The sequence below is a fragment of the Nerophis lumbriciformis genome, linkage group LG22 (genome assembly GCF_033978685.3).
Source record: "Nerophis lumbriciformis linkage group LG22, RoL_Nlum_v2.1, whole genome shotgun sequence".
Taxonomy (NCBI): Eukaryota; Metazoa; Chordata; class Actinopteri; order Syngnathiformes; family Syngnathidae; genus Nerophis; species Nerophis lumbriciformis.
In genome coordinates, this window is record NC_084569.2 from 31,814,004 (window position 1) to 31,830,149 (window position 16,146).

The window sequence follows — 16,146 nt, forward strand, 5'->3', positions numbered from 1 at the left end:
TTTGAAGCAGGTATTTGTTTATTTCTAGACATGATGTGAAGAAAACAGTTTTGTTTGAGTCCTTAGCTTCTGACAATGCTCGGAACAAGGGTACATTACCGCTTAGACAGGCACGTTAATGGCGAGGCTTTGCTGCTTATGTTCCTTATGTGAGCCGAGCTCGCTTAGTTCCATTTATACCGAATAGTCCTTCAATATATAAATATGACCCCCAGCAGCGAAACAAGTAAATCCTATCAAACAACAACAACAACAACAACAGTGAAAATGACACTGACGTACAGCCGATTCCCTTCATTTGCTTCCTTCCCTGTTCTCACTAAGCCTTCCTCTTTTTGAGCATCTCAAGATATCCACGCAGGTACTTCTGGATGGAGTCTTTGGTGATGAAACCCACAAAGTTTTGGATGTCGGCCTCTCGTTTGGACACAAGCTTGTCAAGCGTCGGCTTCCTCATCATGGACTTGGTGATCTGTCTGGCGTGGTCTGCAACGTATTTCAAGGAAACGGCTCAATCACGACTACAAGAGTGAGCTTTAACCCGATTATGTTCCAGGGATGCAACGATTGCCGTGCGAAATTCTGTATCCCTGAAATATTTAGTATCCCCTACCGGTGGAGGAGCTCTGTGCCTTGTTCAGACAGCAGCAGAACTTCCGTGTTATTAGCGATGTCAATGATACAAAATGTGTATTATTACGATCATGCTTTGTCAAAAATGTTGTTGGTGTTACATGCGACATTCCTACCCGAATAAATGCTTTTGATCATCTGTACATGACGTGTTATACTTGTATTCAAGCTTCTCTATTGTATACGGTCACGTTGTCCTGCCTGCTAATTTCTGCAAATGACATTAATAACATCCTGTAATTTGGTTTATTATTTATTTCATCTTCTGATAGATCAGTGGTTCTTAACCTGGGTTTGATCGAACCCTAGGGGTTCGGTGAGTCGGGCTCAGGGGTTCGGCGGAGGTCAAAACACACCCGACCCATCCATCCATCCATCCATTTTCTACCGCTTATTCCCTTTGGGGTCGCGGGGGGCGCTGGAGCCTATCTCAGCTACAATCGGGCGGAAGGCGGGGTACACCCTGGACAAGTCGCCACCTCATCGCAGTGGCGACGATGTTTTAGCCACATCTCCTGGAGCCCGGCCAAACTGAAAAAAACTGCGACTTATAGTCCGAAAAATACGGTATGTACTAACATGTGGATTATATGTACAGACTTGTCTTTGTACAAAACTTGTGAATTTGGACTAATTTTATTACCGTATTTTTCGGACTATAAGTCGCAGTTTTTTTCATAGTTTGGCCGGGCTCCAGTGCGACTTTTATATGTTTTTTTCCTTCTTTATTATGCATTTTTGGCAGGTGCGACTTATACTTATAAAATGCGGTAATCACAAAAAAAGTTAGAGGATACAGAATATTTCAGCATATTTCTGTGCTTCCATAAAATGTGTCCCCCCCCTCTATTTTCCTCAACTGATGTACTAACACCATGTGTTTTATTCTGTAGATACTTAGCATCATCAACAAAAAAACTTGTGAATTTGGACTCATGTTATTAATCACATAAAAAGATAGTAGGGGATACATCATATTTATAATCATTGACATCGCTAATAACACGGAAGTGCTGCCGCTGTCTGGACAATGCACAGAGCTCCGCCCCCATGCGTGCTCCTGCGGCAGGGGATACTAAATATTTACAGAATTTCGCACCACACCGGCTGTGGTAATAATGATAAACCGCGGTAAAACTCCCAACGGTCAGTTTTACCGTTTCAAATTGAAATCCATGTAAAACTGTGATTGATAATCGCACTTCCTTTACTCACGGTTCCATTAACTTTTGCTCATTTACTGGAGAAGCGAGCTAGCGTGCTAATTGCTAGCTAGCTTGAATTACTAACAGTTTTGTAAACTTTGAAAAATAGACTTGTGAATTAAACATAAACCTTTTCAATTTCAATCAGCATATTAAAAAAATGCACACCATATCTGTCCAGATTGGATATCATTTTTATTTACTCCGAGTAATTATTTTAATTTTAATTTTCACTTCCATATATTTTGATATATGAGCTTTGTTTTTTTCACATTCCAATTCTTTTTTTTACAGTTTCACTTTTTTCAATTTCAAATATGTTTGGGGCTCAGATCTTTAATTCCTGTTCTTTTTCAGAATCAGATCTTATTGTATTCCCTATTTTCAGTTCTTTTTTTTTTTTTACAGGGCTCTGGAATCATTGTGCTTACTTTCACGTTGCCTTCAGGGGACATAGGAACTAAAACAATTAGACTCAAAGCACCAGAGGTTCCCAACCACCAAGGCGATGGACGCAATTATTTAATTAGAAATACAATACAAGGTTAGAAAGTCCACCGTTTTTGCATGTTTGTCCTTTTGTTTCATTGAGCTACGCCAAACGTTCACTTTTCTCACTTTATTTAGCCGTCTTTGAACACACCAAAGTAAAATCAATGTCTCCAAATTTGGTAACAGTACACTTATTTTACAGTTTGATTTTTGGCCATAATTTAGCTCCATATCCCTAAACATCTCATTAAAAACGAAGTGTTTTTTTTAAATTTTATTTGCTTTTTGGACTATTTTATGTTACTGTGAGGAATTGATTCAGGGGAAAAAAAACTATAAATATATAACAGTGTTAAGGTTTACTTTTTACATAAAACTTGGTTAAAGGGGAAAACGGCACTTTTTTTTTTTAAAGAATTTTGCCTATTGTTCACAATCATTATGAAAGACATGACTACGGATGTATTTTTTTGTAATGCATTCTAATTATTAAATAAATGATCAAAATTCTGCTTACAATGGAGCCAATGGCACTAGCACTATTCTACCTATAAAGAATCTTATAAGGTTTTATATACATGATGTAAGTATATATGTAATGTAGTAACAGGCACATTAATAATAATATTTAATATTTATATATTTTGCTCATGGCGATCGCTTTTTTTCTGACTACATCACTGATTATTACTCACTGCAGACTTTATGAGACGACAAACATAATAAAACATCACTTACTGTACAAGGTCTGCTGTCATTAGGATGCCGACTGCTGGGATGTTTATATATTCCCATTTAGATGAAGAATGACTCATAATCCTCGCAAAGAAAAGGGGGGTGGAACCAAGCATCTTTTTCGCCATTTCTGGGTCTAAATTGGCTGTCAAAGTGTACCAACTTGTCGGAATACCTACTCATCCTTATACTATCCTGGTGAGAGGCATGATTTTGATCTACAATAAAGTTTGTTGAGCAAGTAAACAAGGAAGCTGCTCATCAGTCAATCACGTCAAGCTTGTGATCACAGCGCCGCTATAAATATTTTGTCTGAGTTAGCACTTATAATAACAATATCACTCATACTTGGTTAATATTCAAGTCAAGAAATGTAAATGGAGTATTGTTGGCGCTTTTTGGATGTTTTTTTTATTGGGTTTTATGGGCGGAATAGAGGACCTCCGATTGACTTTTATTTACGAATTAGAATGGATTAAAAAAATAATAATTTTGTTGTTGTGTCTTTCGCAATGATTGTGAACGATGAGCAAAATTCCAAACAAAAGTGCAGTTCCTCTTTAAAATACAAGTACTTTTTGAGCACACTCAACAGTACAATGACAACTTGGGTCATAATAAATGCGATATTAAATTTATGTCGACATAAACGGGCTCATTTTTCATTGAAAAGACCCCTTTGGGTCTCAAATTTTATGTTGACAATAGTAGTGGTGGTAACTTTTTAATAACAACACTGTGGGCCAGGACTTGATAAATTGGTTGTCAACATAAACCAGTTCCACTGTATATTTATAACATGGATGACATACCTGGAATGGCCAACCACTTGGCCATGGTCTGCTCAGCTGTGGTCATGAGCTTATCTTCTGGTACTATTTGATCCACTAGTCCTACTTTCAGAGCCTCTGCTGGGTTGTAGAGCAGCCCCAGAGCCAGCGCCATCTCAGTGGTCCGGTGGCCAACTGTGTTACTCATGGTATCCTTAAACCTGCCAGCAGTACATGGTACAGGATATATTTAGATGGTACTTTACTTCATTGATACGAGAGGAAGTGTCATCATAAACAGCACTGCCACAATTTTCATTAACATGATGGTGAATTTTTACCAAAAAGGCGCAACGATGCCAAGCTGCGTCTCATTTAAGCCGATCCTGTACCGTGGATTGTCCACCATTATTCTATAATCGCATGTGATGGACATCAGACAGCCCCCTGCAGGACTGGAGCCCTGTAATAGAAAACCAAGTTGTCTTCTTTGCTCTAATTACAGAGATATGATGGATTATACCGTTTGTACGTACGTTAATGGCAGCAATCGTCACCATGTTGGAGTTGTAAAGTTTTAGCCACATCTCCTGGACAGCTTTCCAGAACTCTCCACAGTGCTCTGGACTCTTGCCATACATCTCCATGATGTCCAGTCCTGCCGAAAAGACATTGGGCAAGCTCTGCATACAAAGAACGCATGGACTGAACTCAATGTATGTCAAATTAATAATTATTGAATTAATTAATGGGATTATTATAAAACATACAGTACAGGTCAAAAGTTTGGACACACCTTCTCCTCATTCAATGCGTTTTCTTTATTTTCATGACTATTTACATTGTATATTGTCACTGAAGGCATCAAAACTACAAATGAACACATGTGGAGTTATGTACTTAACAAAAAAAGGTGACATAACTGAAAACGTGCTTTATATTCTAGTTTCTTCAAAATAGCCACCCTTTGCTCGGATTACTGCTTTGCACACTCTTGGCATTCTCTCGATGAGCTTCAAGCACACTTGTGAAGTGAAAACAATTTCAGGTGACTACCTCTTGAACTCTTTAGAGCCGCCCTAGTAGCTCCCTGGAGCTTTTTGAAAAATGTATGCAAATGAAAAAAATTTAAATTTTTTGTTTTAATATGGTTTATGTAGGACACACATGACACAAACCTTCCTAAATGTTAGAAATCCCACTGTTTATATTAAACATGCTTCACTGATGAGAATATTTGACCAGCACCAATTTTAATTTCGGCAGTCCTTGAACTCACCGTAGTTTGTTTTTTTATGCACAACTTTCTCTGACGCTGACACAGAAAGATGTGTTTTATGCCACTCCTTTGTCTCATTTTGTCAACCAAACATTTTATGCTGTGTGCGTGAATGCACAAACATGTGCTTTGTTGATGTTATTGACTTCTTTCAAGTGCTAATCAGGCATATTTGGTCACTGCATGACTGCAAGCTAATCAATGCTAACATGCTTTTTAGGCTAGCTGTATGTACATATTTAATTTCCTTTACTTTTGTCTTCTGTGTATTTAAATTATATTTGCATGTCTCATGACACATTATCTGTATGTAATATTGGCTGCATTTGTGATAGTTGTTTGTGTGCCATGTTGTTCCAGACCACAGCAAACGTTACCCAGCTTGCAAAGATGGTAATAAATCCATTAGAAGAAGACAGCCTGCCGTTTCCTTTAACTATGACACACACATCTATACCTTTGGCCATTCTAAACCAGTAATTTCCAGGAGTTATCTCACCCGCTAAGAAGCCTCTGTTTTACTACTGTCTTCCAATTTTGAAAAATGTGTAAAATAAATATTACATTTTAACATTTTTGTCAACAAAGAGTTGCGTCAGCCTGCGACAGTCATTTTGATAGTTAGATAATGTAGATATTTACATAATGTGTTGCCTTCATTATAACATTTATAAGGCTTTTAATTTTTTGCGGCTCCAGGCAGATTTTGTTTTTTTTGTATTTTTGGTCCAATATGGTTCTTTCGACATTTTGGGTTGCCAACCCCTGATCTAAGGAGTAGGTGTTACCGAGGTGATGATGAGGCCTCGGCAGCTCTTGTCCATCTCAAGCTTCTCCACACTGATGCAAAACTCCGTGAGGAAGTCCAAACTGAGGCTGTTGACTGGCGGACTCTTCATACGCATCACGGCCACGCCTGCAGATGCATATGACACAAACACATTTATCACAACAAGAGAATTAGCATGTCAATAAACACACGGTTCGGGGCCGTTGTCATTTTGTACACTTACAGGGCGGTGGATTCTCTCCCAGCTGACTTTGTGCATTAGGAGGACTACACACTGGTTGCAAATATAGTCGACTAGCGAGGATGCTGCATTGTGTTGAGGACGCTTGCGTTTGCGGGACACAGCGAGAATGTGTCAACATACATCATCACCATATGACGATTGTATTGAAAGGTCTATTGTTAGAATAATTGTTTCTAAATTATCCCAAAAGCTTTGTATTACATCGAGTTCCTGACAGGGGGACGGGAGCTGTCTTTGGGGCCTACCAGGAGGAAGGCTCGGAAAACTCCACTGTGACTTCAAAGCGGACAGATGGCAGGATCTGCCCAATTTCCAGACAAACTCTTTTTGAAGTATTTTACGAACCCTTTTTGAACTATTTTATGGAACTCTTTTTGAACTATTTTACGACCTCTTCTTTTGAACTGTTCGGTAACCAAAGGCAAAGCTGTTTACGACCCACTTCCCTCTGGAAGCAGCTGTGGTCAGGTAGGGGGAGAAAGTCAAATAAAGAAGGAGGAGTGCAATCTTTTGGCAGAGCGTGCTGAGATACTGTACAAGGGTACAGTGTGTCCAGACGTGTCTCCTCAATTGAATCCAAATTGAATTCGGTCTCTGTTTAATTTATTTGCCTTTTGTCTTGTTTAATAGATGTCATCAGTGCTTGAACCTGACATCTATCGTCTGCCAAATGTATATAACTTATATTGCGCAACCCTGGTGGCTCAGTTTTGTTTGGGGGGTAAAAAAAAAACAACGAAAATACGCAACAGAATAAAGTGTATTTGTAGTTCTAATACATGTTTGTTTTGCTTTTCATGTTTTTTCACTCACTTCATGACCAATTATGCAATTTAGACTATTACATCATTGCAGTGGTGCAAATTGGTAATTAAACTCAAAGGGGGACTACACTTTTTTTATGGAATTTTGGAATCATTCCCAATCCCCAGGTAAGGCAAGAGCACTTTTTTTTAATGCATTCTAAATCGTAAATAAATGTAAGAAAAAGTCAGCTAAAAATGGATCAATCGGAGTCGTTCTATACCGCCTATATACCGCTCTAAAAAACATCCAAACACCTCCATCATCCTTTTATATACACACTGTAAGTATATATGTAATGTGGTACATTCATAATAAACATTTTTAACAAGTATTTTTGTAATTTTAAGCATACGGCGCGGCATTCATTTCATAGACGCATCACAAAATTCACGTTTTTCTTCAACAACAACACCTTCTACTGTATTTTCCGCAGTTTAGAGCGCACCGGTATATAAACTGCACTCACTAAATGTACGAGAAAATATTTTCCCATGTATTAGCTGCAACGGACTAAAAGCCGCAAATACTGTATATACGCTGCAAAATGAATATTTACACAAAAAAATTCGGTAGAAGTTTCTTTACATACCATAATTGTTTCCAAACGATGCCTGTAACAGGGCAGTAAAAGGGTTGATCAAACAAAACAGAAGTCATGGTCATGGACCCACTAGCTCCGGAAGTTAGCTTTCCAATCAGCTAAACAGACTCAATAACTCCACGGTGACGTTGTGGTGAATTTACTGAGGAATTTATAAAACTGAAACAATACAAAAAGAATGCTGTTGTAAATTATTAATACTAAGACACTCGTAAATGTGTTAGCATATTGGCGAATACTAATGACGGTAGAGGCATTACGTAAAAATAGCATGTAGTGTACAAATATGCATGAAAACACACATGGGACAGTTTTGTAAGTATAAACAGTTTTAGTTATACTATAAAACTTACAAACGTTGCCTGGAGTTTTGAATGCAGAATCCATTTGAGTAAAAACACTATAGACGGCTAGAAGACTAAGCGGCACTCTACTTTCAGGTGAAAGCATTAAATCGAAAGACACTGCAGCAACTGCAGTCAGCAAACTTGTCAAAAAGATGACGCCATTGCACAATAAAACAACTTAGTGTATTTACTTGTTCTTTCCTCAAACTGTATAATGGTTGTCAGCAAAATAAAGCCATAAATTAGCCGCACCATTTTATAAGCCGCAGAGTTTAAAGTGTAGGGAAAAAGTAGCGGCCTATAGTCTTTAGAGGTATTTAACCTCTAAAGGCCTGAGTGGCCACACGCGTGGACAGCACCTTTTAGCTCTTATTTCCAAAATTGTGTACACTACTGAATTGGGGTCTTATGGCCCTTATGTGGACACCTATACCGCTATCTGTTGGTGTCAGAAGAGTATAACAAAAGTGTAAAAATAATAATTAGAATGTCACTAAACATGAAGTACACGTTTGTTATTTATAGACTAAGTACATCATATAAAAAGATGGTTCTTAGTTTTTATTCTAATGAGGGTCCAATAAGCCCAAATAGCAAAGAGAAATAAAAAAAGCATGTAAACAAACAGCTTGGGCCTTAAGAGGTTAAGGTAATCATGACAAACTTCATGAGAGACCATAAACACAATATACAATCACTTACTGTACAATGTCTGCTCTCACTGGGATGACAACTGTTAGAATGTTGTTATATTCCCATTTAGATTAAAGAATACACATAATCCTCACCAAAAAATGCGGGTGTGTCTTTTCTTGCCATCTGTGTCTAAATTGGCTGCCAAGGTTGACCAACCTGTTTTTTAGCTAGTTACTTCTCTGTGATCAATGCTCCGCTAAAAATAGGTCCTTAACATTAGCGCTCATGATAACATAATATCTCTAATACTTGTTTAGTATTCAGGTCACAAAATGTAAACAGAGTACTGTTGAAGTTTTTAGGATATTTTTTGGGGGACGCAATAGAGGAGCTCCCATTGGCTCTGTCGTTTGTTTACTTTTGCTAGCATTTATTTACGATTTAGAATGCATTAAAAAAAAAATGAAGATACCGTATTTTTCCGAGCATAAGTCGCACCGACCGAAAATGCATAATAAAGAAGGAAAAAGACATATAAGTCGCACTGGAGTATAAGTCGCATTTTTGGGGGAAATTTATTTGATAAAACCCAACACCAAGAATAGACATTTGAAAGGCAATTTAAAATAAATAAAGAATAGTGAACAACAGGCTGAATAAGTGTACGTTATATGAGGCATAAATAACCAACTGAGAACGTGCCTGGTATGTTAACGTAACATATTATGGTAAGAGTCATTCAAATAACTATAACATATAGAACATGCTATACGTTTACCAAACAATCTGTCACTCCTAATCGCTAAATCCCATGAAATCGTATAAATCTAGTCCCTCACGTGAATGAGCTAAATCACGGGTGTCAAACTCTGGCCCGCGGGCCACATTTGGCCCGCCGTGTAATTTCATTTGGCCTTTGAGGCAATATCAAATTAACATTAGAGCTGGCCCGCCGGTATTATACAGCGGCGGTGCCGCTGTAACACCGCATTCACCGCTAATACTCATACTTGCCAACCCTCTCGATTTTCAGTGCCCCTCTCGAAAGTCTCCCGGGGCAACCATTCTCCCGAATTTCTCCCAATTTCCACTCGGACAACAATATTTAGGCAGTGCCTTTTGCACTGCCTTTAGCGTCCTCTACAACCTGTCGTCACGTCTGCTTTTCCTCCATTCAAACAGCGTGCCGGCCCCTGTCACATGATATATGCGGCTTCTACACACACATAAGTGAATGCAAGGCATACTTGATCATCAGCCATACAGGTCACACTGAGGGTGGCCGTATAAATAACTTTAACACTGTTACAAATATGCGCCACACTGTGAACCCACACCAAACAAGAATGACAAACACATTTTGGGAGAACATCCGCAGCGTAACACAACATAAACACAACAGAACAAACACCCAGAACCCCTTGCAACACTAACTCTTCCGGGACGCTACAATATACACCCCCGCTACCACCAAACCCCGCCCAACTGAGCCCCGACATTAATGAACTAGCATCCCAGAAAAGATGGCAGGTATCTGGCTTCGGCACATCAGATTAGATCAGTGTGTCGCAAACTGAGCAGTAAAAAAGCCTGAATGGTTGATTTATTCATTGTTATTTTATTTTCAAATTTATTAGCCTGTGGAAAAAGTTAATGTTGATATTTACCTCAGAAGGCTGCAAATAAAAGAGGCATTAAATTTTTTATTTAAATTTTATTTAATATACCATTGATGTTTTTTCGTTTGTTTTTTGAAAGCTGATTTTGCACTATTAAGTTATATAAGCGTTGCTTGTTCCATATTCAGTGTTAAAGCAAATCAGTAGCAAACTGAGCAATAATTAACGTTTTATTCATGCACTTTCTCTTGCTACTTCAAGGCTTGAATGTTTGATTTATTCATTATTTTATTTTCAAATTTATTAGCCTGTGGAAAAAGTTAATGTTGATATTTACCTCAGATGGTTGCAAATAAAAAAGAGGCATTCAATTTTTATTTAAATTGTATTTGATATACCATTGATATTTTATTATTATTATTATTTGAAACTCGATTTTGCATGTCACTATAAAGTTATATAAGCCTTGCTTGTTCAATATTCAATGCACAACTTGTTTGGGTCCCAATTAAAAGGTTAATTTGTTCTACCTTGGCCCGCGGCTTTGTTCAGTTTTAAATTTTGGCCCACTCTGTATTTGAGTTTGACACCCCTGAGCTAAATAATATTATTTGATATTTTACGGTTATGTGTTAATAATTTCACACATAAGTCGCTCCTGAGTATAAGTCGCACCCCCGGCCAAACTATGAAAAAAACTGCGACTTATAGTCCGAAAAATACGGTACATGTGTTTTTGTCCTACATAGGGATTGTGAAAAAAAACTGCAGTTCCCCCTTAAAGTGAAATATTGACACAGCTATGCTTCACTTTCAACACTCACCTGTACTCTGGTCGAAATCCACCGCGATTTTGGGTGTTGTGGAGTTTTTTCTCTGCTGTGAGACAAACACAGAGGACGCACACACTCTGCCATGACTGCTGCTGGAGGACAATTGAGAGAGAAGACCTGGATGTTGACACACACACAGAAAAACAAATGCAATGCTCAAAATCTCGTGTTGCCAACTTGCGTCTTTGATTGATTGATTGATTGAGACCTTTATTAGTAGATTGCAAAGGAAGAGAATACATTATATGAAACAGTACAGTACATATTCCGTACAATTGACCACTAAATGGTAACACCCGAATAAGTTGTTCAACTCGTTTAAGTCAGGGTCCACGTAAATCAATTCATGGTGATAATATTTTGATTTATAAGCGAAAAAGCAAATCGCTGCGTTATACAAGAATACATTTGACTAATGACGATTGTCATTTTACTATTAGTATTTGCGGTGCAGAAAATAGCTGCACTTTGGACACCTTTGTAGTGTGTTGGTCTGAGAATGTGAAACAAACGTTTGGAAAGAAAGACATAAATGTTATCGGTGAGTGACTGGTAAGGATGAAGACCAAACAATGTCCAAGTTAGTTATCAAGTAGGACAAAAACATATGACCCTTGCTCCACTTTCTGTCAAGCAGATAGCAACGGCTAGCTAGTTAGCCGAGCTTTATAGTAGCGGTCGAACCTTAAACAAACTCTCTAAATGGGTATCAAGGTCTAAGATGAAACGTGCTCTCTGTATTGTAAAACAACATAAAAACGACGTACCTGGTAAGGCGGACTTAATTCTCAAAGCTGCCCTCAAAGCCATTTTTGTTGTGTGCGCGAGTAGAGACGTGACGTTCACGAACGAATCGACTCTTTTCAACGGCTTTTTTAAGTGGACGATGAGAACCGATTCCCAAGTGTGAGCCGTTCGTTTGAGAGATGTTTTTTTATGCACATGCAAATTTGCTCGAGAAAATGAGTCAGAATTAAAGGAAACTCAGCAGCAGTTAGATTAACTTGTTATTTTAATAAAACAAAAAATATAAATAATAATTTAAAAAAAATATATATATACAAACCCCGTTTCCATATGAGTTGGGAAATTGTGTTAGATGTAAATATAAACGGAATACAATGATTTGCAAATCCTTTTCAACCCATATTCAATTGAATGCACTACAAAAACAAGATATTTGATGTTCAAACTCATAAACTTTATTTATTTTTTGCTAATAATAATTAACTTAGAATTTCATGGCTGCAACACGTGCCAAAGTAGTTGGGAAAGGGCATGTTCACAACTGTTTTACATGGCCTTTCCTTTTAACAACACTCAGTAAATGTTTGGAAACTGAGGAGACACATTTTTTTAAGCTTCTCAGGTGGAATTCTTTCCCATTCTTGCTTGATGTACAGCTTAAGTTGTTCAACAGTCCGGGGGTCTCCGTTGTGGTATTTTAGGCTTCATAATGCGCCACACATTTTCAATGGGAGACAGGTCTGGACTACAGGCAGGCCAGTCTAGTACCCGCACTCTTTTACTATGAAGCCACGTTGATGTAACACATGGCTTGGCATTGTCTTGCTGAAATAAGCAGGGGCGTCCATGGTAACGTTGCTTGGATGGCAACGTATATTGCTCCAAAACCTGTATGTACCTTTCAGCATTAATGGTGCCTTCACAGATGTGTAAGTTACTTATGTCTTGGGTACTAATACACCCAAATACCATCACAGATGCTGGCTTTTCAACTTTGCGCCTATAACAATCCGGATGGTTCTTTTCCTCTTTGGTCTGGAGGACACAACGTCCAGTTTCCAAAAACAATTTGAAATGTGGACTCGTCAGACCACAGAATACTTTTCCACTTTGTATCAGTCCATCTTAGATGAGCTCAGGCCCAGCGAAGCCGACGGCGTTTCTGGGTGTTGTTGATAAACAGTTTTCGCCTTGCATAGGAGAGTTTTAACTTGCACTTACAGATGTAGCGACCAACTGTAGTTACTGACAGTGGGTTTCTGAAGTGTTCCTGAGCCCATGTGGTGATATCCTTTACACACTGATGTCGCATGTTGATGCAGTACAGCCTGAGGGATAGAAGGTCATGGGCTTAGCTGCTTACGTGCAGTGATTTCTCCAGATTCTCTGAACCCTTTGATGATATTACGGACCGTAGATGGTGAAATCCCTAAATTCCTTGCAATAGCTGGTTGAGAAAGTTTTTTCTTAAACTGTTCAACAATTTGCTCACGCATTTGTTGACAAAGTGGTGACCCTCGCCCCATCCTTGTTTGTGAATGACTGAGCAGTTCATGGAATCTACTTTTATACCCAATCATGGCACCCACCTGTTCCCAATTTGCCTGTTCACCTGTGGGATGTTCCAAATAAGTGTTTGATGAGCATTCCTCAACTTTATCAGTATTTATTGCCACCTTTCCCAAGTTCTTCTTCGTGTTGCTGGCATCAAATTCTAAAGTTAATGATTATTTGCAAAAAAAAAAAAAAAATCAGTTTTTCAGTTTGAACATCAAATATGTTGTCTTTGTAGCATATTCAACTGAATATGGGTTAAAAATGATTTGCAAATCATTGTAGTCCGTTTATATTTACATCTAACACAATTTCCCAACTCATATGGAAATGGGATTTGTATATATATATATATATATATATATATATATATATATATATATATATACTGTATATTTGTGTGTGTGTGTGTGTGTAACAATAGGTAGACATTTTTTTAAAATATATATATATATATATATATATATATATATATATATATATATATATATATATATATATATATATATATATATATATATATATATATATATATTTTAAATCGTGTTATCTGTTTAATTGCATTAATATTTAATTTAATTAATTCACCTCGGATAAGCAGAAAAAGATGGATGGATGAATTAATTAATTTTTTTTTTTTTTCACTTTTTGGGTTCATTATTCAAAAGCACAAGTGTCAAACTCAAGGCCCAGGGGCCAGGTCTGTGGTGTTCGGGTCTGTTGGACCCGTTTGAATTTTTTATTAAAAGAAAAATGATACAATTAGATCATTTTTCAAACTGAGACTCACTGACTTTGGCTCATTTTCTGTGAAGAACATATATTGAAATATATAATAAATGCATACTTGCCAACCTTGAGACCTTCGAATTCGGTAGATTGGGAGAGGGGGGGGGGGGGGTTGAGGTGGGCGGGGTTTGGTAGTAGCGGGGGTGTATATTGTAGCCCGGAAGAGTTAGGGATGCAAGGGATTCTGGGTATTTGTTCTGTTGTGTTTATGTTGTGTTACGGTGCGGATGTTCTCCCAAAATGTGTTTGTCATTCTTGTTTGGTGTGGGTTCACAGTGTGGCGCATATTTGTAACAGTGTTAAAAGTTGTTTATACGGCCACCCTCAGTGTGACCTGTATGGCTATTGATCAAGTATGTCTTGCAGTCACTTTTGTGTGTTTGCAGAAGCCACATACAACATGGTGAAAAAGCGGATGCGTCGACAGGTTGTAGAGGACGCTAAAGGCAGTGCCATCACAGCATACCCTTAATATTGTTGTCCGGGTGAAATTCGGGAGAATGGTTGCCCTGGGAGATTTTCGGGAGGGGTACTGAAATTCGGGAGTCTCCCGGAAAAATCGGAAGGGTTGGCAAGTATGATTTAATGACCACACACCATACACCCCCCTACACATTTCTACTACGTATAAAATGTCCGGGTCCACTGTGGAAATTGATGTTCTGTGTACCACACGCACACACACACACACACACACACACACACACACACACACACACACACACACACACACACACACACACACACACACACACACACACACACACACAGCATGCCTCGACAGGAAGAGGACAGAGTGTAGGTACACAGAACATCAGAGGGTCAAATGTGCGAGAAAATGACAGCAGACAGTGTTGACAAACCATGTTGCAACCTTGTGTGGGAACCGCAGGTGCAGAAACACAAAAGAAGAATCCCTGTGGGATGCAGAAACTGGCAGAGAAATTTTCCGTGCAACGTTCATATTGTTCTTACTCAGCCAGCGTTTGTGGGTCTGATGGACCCGTTGCATTTTGTGGCTTTTAATGCCTCACAATCAAACACTTTTAAGTTAAAATACTATACAGATGTTTATTGGGATAAGGTAAACATCTGTTCAGTATTTTAACATAAAAGTGTTTGATTGTGAGGCATTAATAGCCACAAAATTCAACGTGTCCATCACACCCACAAACGCTGGCTGAGTAACAACAATATGAACATTACACAAGGGTTAAAGTGGCCTGTGATAGCCTGAAAATAGCAAGCGTCAATAAAGTACTTTTGTTTTCGTTCTTTCCATTTTGACTGAAAAAATGTACTGCATGCAATTGCATATATTTAGAATTAAGGCAATTATCTGATCATGTAACAAATATTGTATTATGTATTATCAGTTTTTTTCCCCAAAAATAAAAACAAGTACTTCAAAGCAAGTATCAATCCATGTGTACATACACAAATCTAATAATCAAATGCATGGGCAATTGTAAAGTAATATCATGAGGCGATTATACAGTACATGCTCTGAGAGCAGCCATAATTCTGATGTGGCCCTTGCTTTAAAGGGTTGTAGTTCAAGTGTACACACACTAGGTATGGTAGTACAATTTTGTACTCACATTTTTATTGTGTCGTAATTCTTATTGTAGTTTTATTTATTTATATACATTATTAAATTGTATTCTTACTTACTATGTGTGTATTTTTTCTATAATTTTTAATGCTACACGTTTTTTAGATGAGGTAAAATTCAAACTAGTGATATCGCTGCCAAAGTATGGAATTATGGCACCACTTTTTAGGGAATGTGTACAATGAAAACGCTACAATAAATAACGGAAGTTTTATATTCAAAGTAAAAGCGGGGATACTACGGTATCTGTGTGCCTGGCTGAATGTATTTGGAACCCTATAAAGAAATGATTTTAAACATGGCACAACGAGGACTGACATCTACAGATATCTATTCGCACAAATCACACGAAAGTGGATCCAAAAAGGTATTCAAAATGCATTTTTTACATGAAATAATGCTGACAATTTCATTGAATGCACAATTGTGAGCAAAAATTTTGCAACTAAA

General features: G+C 38.0%; 1 protein-coding gene across 1 annotated transcript; it reads right to left on the minus strand.

The window, feature by feature from the left end:
• Positions 1-11,884, minus strand: eci1 (enoyl-CoA delta isomerase 1). The gene is made up of 7 exons (XM_061973700.2): positions 11,759-11,884; positions 10,983-11,108; positions 5,903-6,030; positions 4,372-4,518; positions 4,177-4,298; positions 3,878-4,056; positions 1-486 (listed from the first exon to the last, which is right to left on the minus strand). Exons 1-7 carry the CDS (start codon positions 11,799-11,801, stop codon positions 320-322), a joined length of 912 nt encoding a protein of 303 aa, XP_061829684.2. The 5' UTR covers positions 11,802-11,884; the 3' UTR covers positions 1-319.
• Between the last annotated feature and the right edge of the window lie 4,262 nt (positions 11,885-16,146).

Bases quoted from the DNA above. Each gene is read 5' to 3' on its own strand.
- eci1 (XM_061973700.2), bottom strand. From the start codon at position 11,801: ATGGCTTTGAGGGCAGCTTTGAGAATTAAGTCCGCCTTACCAG. The intron at 11,109-11,758 runs GTACGTCGTTTT...GTCAACATCCAG, and splicing joins AATTAAGTCCGCCTTACCAG to GTCTTCTCTCTCAATTGTCC. The intron at 487-3,877 runs GTATGTCATCCA...AATACGTTGCAG, and splicing joins CAAGTGGTTGGCCATTCCAG to ACCACGCCAGACAGATCACC.